We start from the raw sequence: 18,629 nt of genomic DNA on the forward strand, positions 1-18,629 counted from the left end.
CCTCACTTACTTTGGTGATACTGACTTTAGGTCAGTACTCTTGCTTCTCAACTTACAAGGTTGGATTCGTTGCATAGTTTTCCAACACATTTTTTATAGCAGTAAATCTTTTCTTCAGATGGACCCTTATAAGATAGAGAGACAGAGAGAGAGAGACAGAGAGAAGGTAGATAGGGGGAGAGAGAGAGATAGAAAAGTGCTTTAGTTGAAGTAGAAGAACATGGGGCCATGGCATTCTTCTATCTCTTACCTACACTCAGTCATGGAGCTCTTGCAGTACTTTGTGGAGGGACGTCCATGCCCTGCAGGGCTAAGCACTGGGATCCCCAGTTAAGATTTAGGGCAGATCTATGTGTTCCAGCCACACGTAATAGTGATGATGAGAACAAGACTGGTAGCAGCAGGGAATCAGTGAATGAATAGCTGGCTTTGAATATCACCTGATTTTCCTGCCTTTCTGCGGCTCATCAGTTGACCATGTAAACCCTCGCACTCAAACCAGCTGAAAGAGAAATGCTCATTTTACACATGCTGATTGTGGGGGTTTGTGCTTGCACACCAGCCTCTTACTGTTCTGCCTGGAAAGGAAGAAGGTCTTCTGAGAACTTGCAGGGAAGAAGTAAGCTGCCAGGGATTATTAGCCTCCATTTTATGGAAGAGCCTTAGAAAGGGTTGGCGATATTTTGAAGACCCCGAGATTTCTCAACAGCAAAGTCAGTGTGAGAGCCTTAGGCCTTATGATGAAGAATCCACTTTGTACGTCTGCTGAACTTTGTCCATGCTGGTTCATTTCCCCTTGTGCCAAATCCTCTAGCCATTGAGAAAGTCCACATGTTGGGAACAGAATTCAATTCAATTCCCTGACTATGTGCAAGGATGAATAGAATGCAGTCTGTGTTCCCAAGGAAATTAAATTTTTTGCAGGGAATATAAAACAAGATGAAAATTTGTAACTCCCCAACAGGCCAGAGGGAGGAAAACTCATACAAAGGGGTTACCATTACCAATTTCAAAGGCCCATTTAATCAGAGGGATGATGTGGATCTTAAGGGGTTGATGGGTGGTCAGTGGGCTGAATTTTAGGAGGGCACTCCCATCGGGGGGTAGGGGGGGGGAGTTAGCATGAGCAAAGACATGGAGGTAGCTTGGAGGCTGCCACACCAGGAGGGTGACCTAGAACAGTGTGTCACTCAGCGGGCCGAAAGTGCAGACGCGTGGAAGGAAATGTTTGTAAAGGAAGGACGGGGCCACTGCGGCAGGCCTTGGAAGTCCAGCTGTTCTGGTGTGGGTGCCAGTGGACTGTCGTGGAAAGTTGCATCATCTGTTTTAGTGTAAATGAGGCTGCATGTGGGGACAGGTCATCGGGCAGTGGCGTGGAGGGTGGGCTGCAGGGAACCAGGACCACCAAGGCATAGTGCCATCTGTGGCAATAGTCCAAGCAAGAAGCAATGAGGCCTCGTGCTCTGGTAGTAGCAGTGGAGTATGGAAGAGAAGCCATCGGAATCAGTGGGGCCTGGAAGGTCAACTGAAGGCCAAGGCCTGGGTACCCAGAGTCTCTTGCAGTTTTCATCATCACCTTGAAAAAAGAATAACAGTAAAATCGAGGGTCAGGATGGATGTTACACAAATGCACAGGCCACCTACCCTGTTTGTATCCCTAGAGTGTTAGAAACAGATGAACAAATGCCAAATCATTCCATTTTAAAGAAACATGAAGCTGGAAGGAGCCTTAAATGTCATTTGTTTCACCCCTGTGGCCCCAAGCTGAATAGCATCAAAACCACCCCGGACAGATGGTTTACTCACTCTATTGTGGTGCATCTCCTGGGATTCTACAGGTGCCCCCTTATTCTTTCCAGATGTGGTGAAGGAAAGCCATTATCAGTGAGAGATTTATCTTTTTCTTTCTAATTTGTAATACCCTTTAGAAGTAGGACATCCTCAATTACGTCTAGCTGCTGTAAGGTAAGTCTGTTTCATCTTATGTTTTCAGTAGAAATAAACATGGTTTATATTATAAAACAGACATTACAACACCAGTACAATGCTAAGAAGCTCATTGAAACCAGTATAGCCTCTTCATAGATTATTGGTTGTATTTTATTCATTGGGTGTATCTTGACTGGTGAGGACTCAGTGGAATATACGTATCTCCTTCCCTTGCCCTGCCAAAAAATAATGTCCTTTTTCTGAGAGCAGTTCCCAGTGGTCTCTTTTAGACTTGGTCTCATCTCCCTGTAATTTTGAAATCTGGTTGTTATCCTCTGTCCATAATGGTGATGCAAGGTATGGGATGGATTCTGTCATAGTCAGCCTTACCTCCACAGGGACAGATACTAGGAGAAAAAAAAAAAGACAGGGAGATGACCCATCAGAAAATCCTGAGAACTTGAGACACGTTTACACTGGAGTTCATCCTGAAGAAACCAGAAACAGAGGCAGGGTCAAGAGGCTCCTGAATCAGATGTGGTCTCATTTCATTCTTCTCTGCTCACATGGAGGACAGGATAGCAGAACCTCTGTCAACTGACACCTCTGTGTATCTGAACAGGCCCTGTTTGGGTTACCAAAGTGTAAAAGACCTTTCTTTTTTTCTGAGGCAAACTGAATACAGAACATATAAAGATACATAAATTTCCATACAAATATCTTCTTTACCAGCTGTAATTAAGATATTTGCATGTAAAGAGAACAGTGTGTTCCCTTGACTTCCTCCTCTAGGGAATTGTTTGTCTCCTAGTCCTCAAAACCCAAGACTTTGTGCTCTATCTAAACTGGAGGGGGTGCTCTATCTAAACTGGAGGGGGAGAGAAGCTTGGGTGGGAGGAGGAAGAAGAGGCAGAGGACCGGGTCAGTACAGCATCTGAAATTCAAAATTTTGAACGCGAGTTTTAGTCCTAGTTGGTTTTGTTTTCAGGTTTAGCCTAGCTAATCCCACAGGACAAAGTTGAGGTAGGGGTGAGAGAAGACCTGAGAGAAAGTGGGCAGAACACCCATTAATTCTGGAGTCAAGTAGATAGATATTCCTTTGAATTCTGAGCTTCTGCTTATGAGCTATGTGACCTTAGGAAAATTTCATAAATTCTCTAAGCCTTAGATCCTCATCTGAAACAGAGAGATAAATAGATAGAGAAAGAGGGGGGTGGGGAGGGGGAAACAATTTCTTCTTTGGTGCAGATTAAATAAGATAATGTATGCAAATTGCCTGATACCTGTTAGGCACTCAATAGATGGTAATTATTATTCTATGTAAGTGAATAAGGTAGAAATTATATATAAGAAATTTTAAATAATTTTAAATTACAAGGCAAGGTATTTCCTATCGTGGGTTTGGGTGCTGGGTACTAAAATTGGAAGGGAAAAGAGCCTCGAGACAACTCGGGCAAATACAAAGCAAAACCACTTATTCCTCTGGGACTGGTGTAGACACTTGAGTTGGTCTGTCGGAAGCCCAGGAGGAAAGAGAAAGCATCTCCTTGTTCAAAGATAGAGCTTCCCATTGTAGCATTGGTGGCTCCAATTAGGAGCTAACTTCTGCTAAATATACACCATGAATTCTATGGTAGATGAAGGTCTTCAGAATCAGAGCTCATTCTCCAGGCATCCTAAATGTGTGCCATCCCTTGTTGCCCCAAAGGAAGATTTTGGGGTCAGGAGCACTAGAGCCTTGGGGATACAAACAATATCTGTATAGAGAGATATAGGTAAGATATAGATGTAGATATTAGATAGATGTATATAGGCAACAACTATAGATATATATAAAAGGCTGGTTTAACTAGGCCTCCCTCCTTTCTCTCTCTTGTCATATGCAGCATGATGGTCACTGCACGTTATTGTGCATAACATGAGATGATGGATATACAAGAGTGTTGAACTGTTGGCCTGGGTACTGTTGGTTTTATGACCCCTGTCATCACCACCCTTAACCACCATGACCACCAGTATAGTCCGCTAAGAAAACGATCATGTACACTCTGGAAAAAATGAGTCAAGTTCATCAACGTCCTCAAGTTGATTGGCAAGGGTGGTCAGCATGCCATGTGTCCCACTCTGCCAATCACCATGACAACCTTGGCTACCGTTTCTTTGTTGAGTCACGCTCTTTCACCTCTACAGCCAGGATTGACCTTTGATTTGTGGCCCAGTTTGTTCTTGAAGTTGATCTTTTTCTTACCCATTGGGGAAACCCCCAGCTTCCTGGTCTTTGTATTTATTTATTTGTTCATGCCCTTGAGTTATTTGGGCATCTGCATGGCCTGTAGTTTCCTAGAAAGCAAAGGAACCTATTCTGTTTTTATGAGAATGCTTGAAGAAAGTGCTTAATTAAAAAATATATAATCCCATGTCAAATGTTTGTAATGGGTAAGGAATAATGGCCTAAGCATTTAATCCATTTTAAATGGCTCCTTGTAAGTCCCCACTTGCCATACACCAATAATCATTATGTGGGGACTCTGGGTAGATATATTGGGATCTGATTCCCCACCAAAGGCCCAAACATCTGCTTATCAGTGAAGAAGCCTGAGGGGATGTCTCACAATAATTAAAACGCCCATGAGACTTCAGTTAGCACCCGAAGGACAACTTATTAATGCACACAGTGGGCCAGATTATTCAAAGGCTATATGATCAAAGCATTCACTCCCAATAAGCCAGTCTGTGTGGGAAGACTGATCATATTGAGAAGGTTGCTTAAAGAAGAAGTCAAAGCAAGAAAGTCAGATGCATCAAACTATTAGAAGCGTCCAGCTAAGGGAGACTGATATACCCATATCCATTTGATAACAGAGACCTTCCAGGAAGTTCAGAAGTACTCCAAGTCTTCTGCCGAAGTCCACGTCTCTCCCCTGACAGAAGCCAGGAAGGGATGAACACTGCCACCATCCAATTCCGTGTCATTCCCTTCCCAGGTCTCTATGACCGGCCAGTCCCCCTTCTGAAAGACATATTCTTTCTTCATTTGCATCAATCAGGGTACAATTGAGCTATGAAGGCCTGGAAACCACTCAGGCTCTTACAGATGACCTGGGCATATATTCTTGTTTTCAGCCATTTTTTGCTGATCTTAAAGAGACCAGCTTGTATTCTTCATTTCTAAATGGAGAGGAGTCACTTTACTGTCAGAACTGCTAATGCTTTCCATGTTGCTAGATATCCTTTATACCTAAAACATGACTTGTTGCTTGCAAATCGAATTGCCTTGATGCCAACTATTGTGGGCTACAGGGATGGCAAGTAGATCTCAGGTAACAGTTCTTTTTTTTTTTTTTAAGTTTATTTATTTTGAAAGAAAGAGTGTGTATGTAAGCAGGGGAGGGGCAGAGAAAGGGAGAGAGAGAGAGAATCCCAAGCAGGCTTTGCATTGTCAGCAATGCAGAGCCTGATGCAGGCCTTGAACTCACAAACTGTGAGATCATGACCCAAGCCAAAATTAAGAGTCAGATGCTTAACCCACTGAACCACCCAGGTGCCCCGAAGGTACCAGTTCTCCTAGACTGAAAGTGGTTCCTCAGCATAGAATGATAAGAGGAAGTTGGCGGTTGCATCCAGAATCAGTGAAAAAGCATGTGGGATTAATTGGTGATGTCTACCATGGGTAGAGGGAAGGGAATTAGTGGTACCTGTGTCATATTGTCCCAGTTATGGTATATCCCATCCCAATCAGTGCTCTCAATTCAAGGATTCTACTGCATCCTTTTAGTCATGCTCAAACCTTAGCTTCTCAGAGTTGAAGAGATCTAATAAGGTGTCGATGTGAGTTTATTGAATATATCTATCTGTGTTGAAGGGTCATTTACAGAGGGAGGATTTTGGCAGATGGGCCTGAATTATTGGGGCTAATTTAGGTTTATATGCCCAAGTTCACAGAGATGACCCTAGTATCCCAACATTTTAAATTATCTTCTGCTTGCTTTTTTTCACTCTTCACTTAAATGTTTTTGTTGTTGTTGCTGGCTTTTTTTTTTTTTTTGATCTTATGTATAGCAAATGTGGCTTCTTCTTGTTAGATTTGGTTCCGTATTCCACTCTACCAAGGTTTCTTTGTGGTCTAGATATAGCTTTTCCTCCCAGCTCTGTGCCACCTGCAACTATTATCACTGTACAATGTACCAGAAATTAAGTGTATTTTTAATTTTTTTTTTGGAATGTACAATAGCTCAAGGCTTGGATTTGCTGCTGGAGTCTTGCTCCCAAGCAGATGTTGACCCAATTATCAGCATTCTTTGAATATAGTTATTCTATGGTTATGATTCCTGCCATTTGGACTCTTCTTCTCCACATACTGACCTCTTTGTTCAAAAGTATTTCATGAGAGTCCTTGATAAATGCCTGGGTAAAATTTATGTAAGCAATCTATGCTGGTAAACTTGTGAAATCCTGGCTAGAAATAAACTTGGAGGTCATCTTGTCAAACCCACTTACTTAACAGATGGGGACATTGAACCCCAGAGAGGGAGCAGGTGTCTCTCAAGTTCATGCATCTATTTAGTGGTAGAGTTGAGGCAAGAATATTGGTCCCCCATCTCAGATCCACTGCTTCTCTCTGATCATCACTGAAGTACTTGGAAGTCAATTGAGCCAGTATTGTTATTCCTACCAGTGAACTGAGGCTCAGAGAGATTAATTAGTATTATTCAGATTACACACAAAAATAAGGCAGGGCAGATTGGGTTCAGTGCGCTGATTCATAGGTAAGGCTTTTTAAGGAATGCAAGGTCATTTTTGAAAGGAAGTTTTCAATAGTGTACCAGTACAGTAGGGTCTCTATGAGGTCAGGTAGGCTTTAGAGTTAGAACTGTGAACCTATAATAAGTCAGCTCCATCATTTTTTTTTTCTAGTTGGGCTTTGTGGCAAAGATATTTAAGGAAGAGGAGGCAACAAGCAAGGAGACTCTAATTCAGAGAGTTTGGGATCTCCAGTTTGGTAGTAAAACCAGCACCAGTAAGGTGATTTGGGCCAAACATAGTCCCAAAAATGTAACACAAATTCGGTGAAACTTAAGGGTAGGGAAGAAATGCCCGGAGCAGAGGACATGGTCATCAGAGGTGAGGAATGCTGCCCTAATACCTCAAATATGTTGTAGGAAGTGATTTTTTTTTACATTTTTATTATGAAAATGTATTCTCGAGAACATCTGTCAGCACATACTTGTTCACAGTAGTTTTGATTTCTGAAAGGGCAACACCCATGCCTTATTCTCCAGTCACAAAACTCCACATCTGATATACAGTAGGCTTTCTGCAAATGTCTGCTCAGTGAAATAAACAAGGAGGCAGGTGTACCTCTTGGTGAATGACTGACCTGGGATGGTGCTCCAGAGCGCCGCAGTTTGGGACAATCAGAAATCACAAAACCAGTTTTCATCCCATTCAGAGATCATCTGGGGAATTGTTTTCCATCATTTTGGCCTGGTAAATGGGCTCTGCAGCATGTTCCCTTACCTCCGGATGTGGCAGGGCCAGAAAACTCTAGGTTGGTGAAGCACCATGCCCCAAGGCAGTTACCTGTACCATGTGGAAATGGAACAGACCACCCAGTAAGACGGTGGGTTCTTCATTTCTGGGGAATTTTCCAGGAAATGGAGATGACCACATTTTAGACATGTTATAGAGACACCTGCATTGAACATGAGGTTGCAGTAGGTGACCTCAAAGTTTTGCTTTTGCCCCAGTTCTGAGATCCTGAGTCAACCCTATAATAGAAAGTGCTTAGATGGGTATAAAGCAGAAAAGTAAAGAGCCATTATTATGCATGCACGAGGAAGTGTGTCAAGTATATATTTCTGTGACGCTATGAAATTTTCACCCTCTCCATATCTACAAATTCACGTCTGTGTTCTTTCTCGCCTCCCTCACACCTCACCACGTGTCACCTGCCCTCTCTAGCCCACTGCTCTCTGGGACTGTGTCTGTCCCACTCTGAAACCTTGAAGACTTCCTCCCTTCTTTGTACTCCAAAATCCATGGTCTATGTCTTCTACATTAAATAAAAATCTTCATTTGACCTTTCTGCCCCTTCCAACTGGCATGTGTCTCCTCGACTACTGAAATAGGTTGCTTTTATCTTCTGTCTTAATTTTTGGGCTTCTGATCTCAGCACTTCATTGACTGTAAGTTTTGGGGGTCACTAATTATCTCATCTTGGCAAAATTCAAATGCCTTTCCTCTAAAAATTCTAATCCTTTTTGGAACTGTTGAATGACATTTATTAATAGCTGCCCCATTCTTTTCTCCACCCTCCATTCCCTGACCACTTAACATTCTTGTCCAGTGCCTTCGTGATGCCTGGCTCCACAATTTCTTCCCTATCCCAGCCATTCTTTACCTCATCTATTGGTTTTTCTTTTTGCTCTCCTTTAAAGTTCTGGTGCTGCTATTTTAGACATCTACTTTGGGAAACCTCACACACACACACACACACACACACACACACACACACACACACACACACACATGCTTATAATGCCTTTTTGCTTTTAGGCAGAAGCTGGTTGAATTTACATTTTTAGCCTCCACCTCTTCTCTCTTTGATTGCTTAAGCTGTTAACCTCCCCTGGAGAATTCACTGGTGATTGAAACTTGGCTTGTTGGAGATAAAACTCACCATGGCCACCTCCTGCTTCTCAAGCAGATACTCAGCAGCCTGTTAGCATGAGTGAAAACCCTCTTGGGACATTTCCCAAAGGGGAGGCATTTTTGAACCTGTCTCTTCATCATCTATACCTGACTCCTTACCTGATCTTTCTCTCTCTTTACTTCAGTGTTACTTGTTCTTTGTATGTTGTCAGGAAGCACCCTAGTCCACTCCATGACCAGACCAACTCTTGGATCAACAAATGTACCTTCAGATTCAGAGTCACCTTGCCCATACTCTTCAAACCTTCCATCATTCCAGCTGCTTCTTTAAGAGATTTGAGTGAATCTTCATTTCACAAAATTATAAATTTCTTACCCTGGCCCCCAGGGCCCTCAGGCTGTCTGCCAAACTGCTTCCTGGCCCCCTCCCACAAGAAGTCCTCTCAGCTCTACCCCAGCCAGCCTGCCTTCATTCCACAGTGGTGCTTGTTCATTTCCAACATGTCTGATACCTTCTGTATACATTTCCTAGGGCTGCTGTAACAAAGCACCACAGACTGGAGGCTTAAACAACAGAAACTTATTTCATCATGCTTCTGGAGGTCTGAGACCAAGGTGTCAGCATGGTTGGTGTCTTCTGAGGCTTGTCTCCTTGACTTGTACTTGCTGTCTTTTCCTCCGTGTCTTTCTTTACATCTTTTCCCTCTGTGAATGTCTGTGACCAAATTTCCTATTCTTTTTTTTAAGTTTATTTATTTATTTTGAGAGAGAGAAAGCATGCATGCAAGCAGGGGAGGGGCAGAGAGAGAGAATCCCAAGCAGGCTCTGTACCATCAGCCTGGGGTCAATGTGGGGCTCAATCTCATGGACCGTGAGATCATGACCTGAGCTGAGAGAGCAAGAGTTGGATGTTTACCCAACTAAGCCACCCAGGTGCCCCCAAATTTCTTATTCTTATAAGGACATCAGTTGTATTGGATTAGGACCCACCCACATGACCTTGTTTTTATCTTACTTACCTCTCCACATGCAGTCACATTTTTTTAAAAATTTTTTTTAATGTGTATTTTATTTTTGAGACAGAGAGAGACAGAGCATGAACGGGGGAGGGTCAGAGAGAGGGAGACACAGAATCTGAAACAGGCTCCAGGCTCTGAGCTATCTGCACAGAGCCCGACGCGGGGCTCGAACTCATGACCTGAGCTGAAGTCAGCCGCTTAACCAACTGAGCCACCCAGGCGCCCCCACATGCAGTCACATTTTGAGGGACTGGGGGCTAGGACTTCAGCTTAATTAATTCTGGGAGGGACATCATTCAGCCCATAATGTCTTCTCTTCTCGACTTACCATTTGTTCTTTCGTATTTCTCTTTGTTCTTTCTCTCTGTCTGCTCCTCACTGCCATCAAACCCAGTGGTCCCATTTCACTGTTCTCACTGGGTGGTCTCCCCAGTATCACCCTATTGAGATGTGTTGCTTCATGAATATTCTTCTTTGTTGGGTCCTTGATATGCTTCTATGCCTCTGGTTTGACTGAGAGCAGGGGCTTTGTCTCTTGTCTTTTGAACACAGCTCTTGACCTGGGAGGCACTTGAGAAATGCCATTGCTAAGTCATTGCATATCCCTTCTCAAAAGCTGCCTAACATACCTACTCCTCTGACTTCTCAAGAGGCCTTTTAAGGGGAATGAGTTTTTCCCAAGTGGTAATGGAGTCTGTACACACTGACTGTGTTGATACCAAGGAAAAGAAAGGCTGAGGCTCCACACAGGTGACATCTGGCTAGCTCACCCCTTTTCCAAATTGGGCAGGCAGGGAAGGGCATCTGGGAAGGAAGCCATGAAAGTGGTGGTGAATTCAGTGATTTTTCTGTTGGAGACAGGAAGGACAGCTATTCCCTCCGAAACTTTGGAGAGGTGCTATTTCTTTGACTTAAGGGGGTGAAAATTCTGGATAAAACCCTCTTCCTTTCAGAGTGGTAGTTGGCCGAGAGGCTCATCTTGTTGGAAGTAGAACTGAGCCCTTGGAGGGAAGCCAGTGGATCTTGGTAGAAGACCAAAAGGAAGACAGCTGGGTGCCATGTATTAAGAGTGGTGTGATGGTGTGCCTGCCGAGCTGTGGGTAGCATCTCTGGTTGGACTCCTGAGTGAGGGCCTTGGAGCTGGGCTGATGCTGTCAGCCTTTTCCCCTAGTGGTATGACAGGTGTCTGGAGGCTATGCCAGGAGACTCGCCATTCACTTAAAGATACACCCACTCCCCTTATCCTCCCTTCTTTCATCCTTCCATGCTTTCTTCCTCTGCCTTCATCCTTTATTCTCTCTTCCCCTACCCCGCTCTCTCCTCCATTCACTGTCAGGAAGGGCCATGCCAGAAGGGCCCGATCAGCGTGTCATGGCAGCGACAGAGGCTAGCAGCACCGGCAGCTTCCACAGTGAGTCTGGATTTTGTTTCTGGGGCCAGGGGGCTGGGCAGGGCCGTCCACACACAAACCGACAGCTTGCAGACTTTGGAGAGGAACTTCCATGGGCGGGGGATGCTTCCCACCTCTCCTTCCCTGCCTCCCAGCAGGCGGGGGGGGGCATCATTTCACTTCCATGGAAGTTTCCTGCCAAAGCCATTGATGTGCTTGGGATATCTCATGGAGAGGAAGCATGGTGGGGGGTGGAGGGGCCATGGTCTGCTAAAATTAGGTGCACATCTGGGAGAGCCGCCGGAGTTTAAATGGCTGCCAAGGATTCTGTCCAAGCCTGCGTGTGTGGTGAAGGCTGGAGGCTCTGCATGGATGATGGTTTGGCTGCTTTCTTGCATTTCAGGAAGTGTGACCTTGAGTTTTGAGTACACTTTGGGTGCCTACACTCCCTTTAAGGAATTGAGAATGCCACATAGGCTAAAGGGTCTGAAGAAGCGGGGGTCTCCCTGTTGACCTGAAATGAAGCTTGTCTAAGAAATTTGATGTTTAGGACAGTTTTTATGTAGCACCATGACTGAGGCATCTCCCCGAGTATTTGGGGGAAGGTTTTTCCCATCCCCATGTTAATTTCTGTGGTAATCTCTGGCATGGAGAATGGACATAATGCGGAGTCAGAGTTCCATCTGTCTTGCCTTGTTCATCAAACTGAACTGGATGGCTTCCTTCCACTTTTCGTCTAGGGGCTGTTTCCTTCTGTTTTGGGAATGGTCCACTTGGGGAAGTAGAACTACAACATTTACCTATCCAGCCTTAAAAACCTCACCCAGCCTAGGAGGACACATATCCGTCTCAAGATGTTTTCCCACAGGCAAGAGGCTGTTTTCGGACACTATGGGGTGTGTTGTAGCTCATTTTGAAGTGAGAGACCTCCAGTCTCTAATACGTGATATCATCCTGATGCTGCAGTCTCATGGGCAGGTGCACGGGGGTGCTTTTCCAATTCCATTCATTTCTCTTGTGATACAGTTAGGGAGGTAAATTAGGCATAGCTTCCCAGGTTCTCTCAGGACCACGTTTTTATAGATATCTCCTCTTGGCACTGTTACTAATAACGGCCTTACAGTTCAGGATTTTTTAATGCCAACAGCTGTGTAGAGTTAGAGTTTATCAGAATGACCATGTTTGCTAGCCTTGTGAGAATTTTGAAAGCAGGGCCATTATAAGAGATTAATCAATCTCTTCTCATGCTTTTAACATCATATGTAATTCATTCACCTCGGGGTAAAACTCTTGGTTTGAGGAGTTGATGGGTTTAATTAAAGTATCAAATTGGTCAAATTTATTAATTAAATTCAACAACTACTTATTATTAATCAACTTTGTATATTTGTCTAAACCTGGACACCTCTGAGACTGAAAAGGGAAGCTATTAATAATTAAATTGATACCACAGGCATAAACTGTTACCTTCCCTGGTAAATTAGAACACTGTCCATGTATCATGAGCTATCCTCAGGGCTGGGGGATACAACTGTGATAAAAACAGGAAAAAATCTCTGCCCTTAATAAAGGAAATAGAAAATAAAGATAAAGTAGAATATATTATATGTAAAAGAATAATAGATCCTTTGAAGAAAAATAAAGCAGAGAAAGAAAAAGGAAGTGTTTGGTGGTACTACTGGTGGTGGTGATAGTTGTGTATGTACGTGTGTGTGTGTGTGTGTGTGTGTGTGTGCTCACACATGCACAATTTTAGACAGGGAGGCCAAAGCATTTGAGTGGCCTAAGGCATATAGCATACCTTAAGTTATATAGTTGACTTAATTTAGCCAAAGAGGGCTTTCACGGCTTGGATAAAATTTATCTGAAACAAGTCAGGTCTAGACATTATGACTCCAAAGCAAGAAATACAAACCTCAGAATTACAAAAATTGAGAAGGGAGAAGGTGGCCATGGCATTGGAAGCATACCTTGTCTGCTCAGTAGTTAGGTTTCACCTCTGGCTGACATGACTAAGACACTGTCAAAGTGAGTAAGGCTGTGGGCTTCTCCACTTGGGAGAGCATCTTATAGAACGCCCCTCAGTCTTTGACATGCACTAGCCATTCAGGACATCTTAAGGGCTTTTCTTCTTCCACCTGGTGCCCTCAGGGGTGGTTTGGAGTGGCAGCTTATCTTTGATGAGCACCTACACCAAACACTTGGATAGGGACTTTAAAGAGGCTGATTTATTTAATCTATACTGTTCCCATGAATATTTATCATAGTGCCACTTTAAGGATGAGAACACTGACGTTTAAACACAACACTGGAAAACAGTGGAGCCAGGATTTAAGCCTACATTGAGCCAAATCTGAAATCCTGTCTCTATCAGTTAGTCTCTGCATTCACCCAAAGATACTGGTTGGCAGGAAGTGGGAGAAAGAAAGGAAAGGGAGGACTTCCTAGGTTATCCCCCAAGGTCCTGCGAATGGGCTTATTTGCATGGCTGGATCAGGAGCAGTAGATATGTTGGGGTGGTTGTCCAGTCTTTGCTGATTGTGCATGAAGGGACAGCAAATTCTGCTTCTCCATGTGTCGTTGTCATTGGGAATGGGGATAGGCATGGAAAATCGGGGACGGGGGCATGAGAGCAAGTCTTCCTGTTGTGGCGTCCATCCTAGGCAGAGGTGGAACTGGACTTCAGCGTGTCAAGTGTTTCTGGGTTTCACGCACGTTGGAAGGAGGGACGATGCATGGGTCTGTGTATAGATAATAGGGTTGGGGAGAATGCATGCGGAGGTCTGAGGCTGGATAAAGGTTTTTTGACAGGGGTTTGAGTGAAGGGTTCAGCTTGAAGAGAATCCTAAATTTCCTGCCTGCCTTTGTGAATGGAATCCACAGACAGACTGCATTGAGTCTTGGGACTGCTATTAGCAAGAAGCAGGATGTCTCTGGACCATATCTTATTATGGTTATACTTAACATCAATCTCACCATGTAACCTTGTATTTATGTGTAATGAACATTTATGTACTTCCCAGGAAGAAAACTTTAGGTAGCATCTTACTTTCTGCACAAGCTTGGTAAGGCTATATGGCAAACAAACCATCATTTATATGCACCAGAGAGAGCCTCTTTAGCAAAGTGAAGAATTACTTTGAGATGTCAGTAACCCTATCCAGTTTTCCTTTCATGCCAAAAGAGAGTATTTCCACTTGTGATGCTGTTATTTTCTTGGACTTCTAGAACACATTTATCCAGAGGTTTCAGTGAACGTCAAGGCAATGTCTCTTTCAGTGTCACAATATGTGTCATATGGGTAGAGAGAAGTTATTACTCTGTCATTTGCCAAGGGTTTTCTTCATCACGACAGTATCAGTGTCACTTAGGAATATACTCCAGGCACGTGAATGTCTCTCACTGTGGTCTTCCAACTACTGGATTATGACTACCCCATCAAGTCTTGGTTCTTTACTGCTTATGGCCTGTTGTCTGGTTTCCCTTTATCACTTTGCTACTCAGGGCTAAGGAGCAAAACGTCTTTCATCTTCCCCCATGGGGTACTCTCCTCTGACTTATCCCTCTGAGTCCCCTTTCTGGAAAAAACAACCAAGCAAGCAGGCAAGCTACCTTTTCTAAGATACTGACTCATCCCAACATCATTTGGCTTCTCTATTCTGCACCCATGTCCCATGGAGTCCCAGTTGGGAGCAGCAGTAGAGATCAGAAAAGTCTGGTTCTATTTCAAGCTGACAAGGATATCCTTCTTTTCACAGGTTATAGAAGGCCCACCCTGCTACCCTGCTACTCACACGTGCAGGGTATGCTGTAATTCTAGGAAAGGTTTAGTTGCAGTTGGAAGGACAGTGCCAAGGCCTTTGACACAAGTCAGTGAGAGCATGTGGTCACAAGTATGCCCCAGTCCAAAGACCTCCTTAGAAACCTGATTAGAGACATACCTTTTGCACTAGAAGCATTCAGGGTGTGTAGGTCTCCACCCAATTGAACCCAGTTTTTCTGAGGAACCTGAGAACACAGACCTGTCTCTCCATGCCCAGGGCACACAACAAGAGCTTAGGATGAGTGTTTTCAACCCTCTCTACATGTTGGTGTGCTTCAGCTATCACTGAGTTTGTGGGGTGGATCAGGATGCAGCGAAGTGTCCATGAACTAGAGAACATTATAATACATACTAGGACTTTGACAGTTTAACAGCCCTGACATTGCAGAATGTGATTTCCTACCTTCTCGTTGGTTCCCAAGCCTTGCAAATCAAGATAGTTAAGATAGCCTCTTAGGGGGAACCTAAAATTATGCAGTATCTCATGTCCTTATAGGTTCAGAGCAATGAGCTGGTGTTCCCAGGTCCAGTCCTTTGATTCTCACCTGGAGATTTATCCAGAGATGGGAACTCTGCCCTTTAAGTTGTAATTACTCTTTAGACTCATAGCGCCCTTAGCATTTTGCTTTCTGGTGATCTGAAAATTGATGTCTCCTATCAGAGCAAACTCCCAGAACAGCAGGACAGGAGTTTCCTGGAATGGGGTGGAGCTCAGGTCTTTAAGTAAAGAAGCTGAGGGGTTCAGAGGGAAGAGGACAGTGAAAGAAGGGAATCCTTCTAGATGTACCATCTGGGACTGTTTGTTAAGAAAACCTCCCTAGTCTTTGTGATGGGATTCTGTACTCCTTGCTCTGGACTTTATCTTGAAGTTTATTTCTGCAATTCTTTCGGGACAAATGATTCATGAGAAACCCATTCATCTGGAAGAATTGAGACAGGACCTCCTGTCTGGGGGTACTGGAGGGGATCGGATCACATGAGTTCCGCAGTCTCTTTTGCTTGGGTCAGACAGGTCTCTCTTGAGAATTAGCTGGTTCCTTTGATTTTTGTTGCCTCCTCCCATCCTGGCACTTGTGGCTAACCCTAATGGAAAGTAGATGTCTAATGTAACCTCCAGCCAAAGGCACTGGGCTGCAGAAGCCCGGTATGTGGGCGGATGCAGCCATGCAAGGAAAGCTTTCAGTGCAAGTGCTGGTCTCAGACCCACATGTTTGTCAACTGTGTCCTTGCAATGCTTTATGGCTGATGAAGCCCAGGCATGTGGGTGCCACCATGCAGGGTGGAAAAGGAGCAAAGGGCATTCTGTGGATGAAGGAAGGCATATTGTAGTTCCGCCCTAGCTGGGCAGTTGGTTTCTACCTGGGCCTCTGGGATCTCTCAGAGTCTTCCTTCTTAGTTCATTTCTAGAAATAGACATTTTATTCCTAGAAGTAGAGACTAAATTGAGAGTCAAATTTTCCAGTGTTATATCAAGATTCTTTTAGCTGCAAGTGACAGAAACCTAATCCAATCTATCTTAAGCAAAGAGGCAATGTATTGTGTTCATAATCACAAAATCCAGATTTAAGGCTTATTTCTGGTGCAGCTTAATTCTAAGACCGGACTAAATCACCAGGCTTCACATACATTGCTCTGTCTCTGTCTCTGTCTCCTTCCTTCTCATCTCCACTCAACCTTCCTACCATCCCTCCTTCTCTCTCCATCTTCCCCCTTTTCTGCCTGAGACAGTGATCTCAGGGAAAGAGGTGATAATGGGGAGATAGATTTCCAAAGAATCAAGACTAATGAATTTTGGAAATCATGATGATACATGCTATGGCAGTTGAACAGATTATCTGGGACCTAGGTGTTCAGTAAAAAAGACTAGTCTTCACTGGAGATGCCTTGTCTTTGGGAGCCCTGCTGACCAGGCATGAAATAATCACTGTTGTTTCTGAGTCAGGCCAGACATTATGCTGAGAAAAGCTACAAAAGAAGGACTAAGGAAGCAAAGTCCACAACTGACTGCCTTTTCTAGTCTGTCTGTGAGGGGCATACAAGTGTTTTCTGGTGTCATTTTGATGAGTGCTCTCTGGGCTGATGTAGGCTCCCTTCTTAGTTCATTACATCTGCAGATTTAGGTATTTCCGAATGAAAAATCCCTCTTCAGCTTTTACGGGTGTTTTTATAGAAATAAACTTCTAGGATTCCTGTCACACTTCCCAAGATCTGCTACCCCAAACCCATCAATTTATATGCCTCAAGACGTCCCAGTGAGTTTTCCTTCAACTTGGATGTGAATAAGAACTCTGATTCGGTGGTGCAGAACATTGGTTTTGGAATCGGAATAATTTAGGTGTGAGGCTTGGACCTTCCGCTCTCCAACCTCTTGAACTCAAATAAGTTGCTTAACCCCTCCTTCCCTCCCATCCTTTCTTCCTTCGTCTATGCAGTGCTGTTGATAATAATAATTTTGAGAGCCAAGGCACATTGGGAGGACTGAATGAAGCAGTGCATTTTAATTCATTCAGTGCAGATCCTGATATAGTTTAGGCACTCAACAAGCTGTTCTGTATCCCTGGGACCAGCCTCCACTACTGGCCCCAACGTTGGAATGTTGAAAGCATCTCTTTCTATCCGTTATGATGAATCAAGATGAGGGCTCAACTCTAAGGATTACCTACTCCAGAGTTAGCCTAGCTCCACCTTTCGGGGACCCATCAGGTGACCCTTGAAGATTCTTCACCCAGTTTCATTAGCCTAAACACAAGAAGCCCACTTGCTCTAATCTTCCTTCTGTGCTTTTGGAGACACGAATGTGTATAAGAGAGTAGGAATGCCTTTGAAAAAACCACCCAACTGTGATTACTGGCTCAGCATTTAAGACTTTCTCCTGGGTTCATCCTCAGAACAGCCTTCCCTCGCCTGTTGACCTTGAAGGGGAAGCCAAGAGGTAGGGCTTGTTTTTCAAGGGAGAAGGAGCAACGCACAGCTGCATGCCTCAGGTTATGGCCTGGGATGCCAGATGCTGTGTGGAGGGACAGCTCCTCCATACCTTTTATCTGAGACTAACCTTGGCTCACACCCTTTGCTGCAAAGAGGCACTCAGGGACTCAGTTATAGAGTAGCGGGCTGTGTGAAGCTTGTGAGCCTCAGAGCCCTAACCGCACAGCACTGGGAGGGGCATCCAGAGTTTATCCAGTCTCCGCTTCACCAAATCATAGCACTTTGGAACTAGATGATACCTAAAGGCCAACTAGCCCAGCCCTTTTCCTCACCCTACCAATTTTATAAATGAGACACAGGGGCCCAGGGACGAGCCAGGTGGTATGATGTAAACCTAAGGCAGAGCCCTGGAGCTTCCGAGTTCTGGCCCGTTGCGCTTGTTGGCCCGCCTGCAACACACACACACACACACACACACACACACACACACACACACACGCATGCACACACATGCACACACACAGACACACACACGCACATGCATACACATGCCACTCTGGAAAGGCAGGCTGCCAATGTTGAGATGAGCTTTGGCTCAGTGCTCTTGGTATGTTGATTCAGGTCAGAAAATTTTGCTTGGGACAACCTCACGCAGTTTTTGAGTGGAGAAGAGTCTTAGCAGCCCTCTGGTCCAGCTATGGAATTATTACAGCTGTGAACATGCGAGAAGAAGGAAGAAGAGAGTACAAAGCACGGAAGCACCCTAGAAGTACCGGGGCGAGAATGCGGACAACCCGAGTCGCAATCCACTCTATTCCACGGCCTCCCATGGTGTCAGATCTTGCTTCCAGCTGCCTCCCTCCAGGATGCTCGAGGCATCTCTAGTCACTGT

General features: G+C 44.4%; 1 protein-coding gene across 8 annotated transcripts in view; it reads left to right on the forward strand.

The window, feature by feature from the left end:
• NTRK3 (neurotrophic receptor tyrosine kinase 3) overlaps nucleotides 1-18,629 on the forward strand; it is a 551,343-nt gene that overhangs the window by 500,116 nt on the left and 32,598 nt on the right. The window contains exon 16 of one of the 8 annotated variants that reach the window (XM_047863610.1): nucleotides 10,936-11,010. The exons of the other annotated variants lie outside the window; for them this stretch is intronic. Coding sequence (XP_047719566.1) covers nucleotides 10,936-11,010 — 75 coding nt within the window. The remainder of the gene's footprint in view (nucleotides 1-10,935; nucleotides 11,011-18,629) is intronic. 8 annotated transcript variants of the gene reach the window in all.

Source organism: Prionailurus viverrinus, chromosome B3 (assembly GCF_022837055.1).
Source record: "Prionailurus viverrinus isolate Anna chromosome B3, UM_Priviv_1.0, whole genome shotgun sequence".
In the NCBI taxonomy this organism is placed as follows: Eukaryota; Metazoa; Chordata; class Mammalia; order Carnivora; family Felidae; genus Prionailurus; species Prionailurus viverrinus.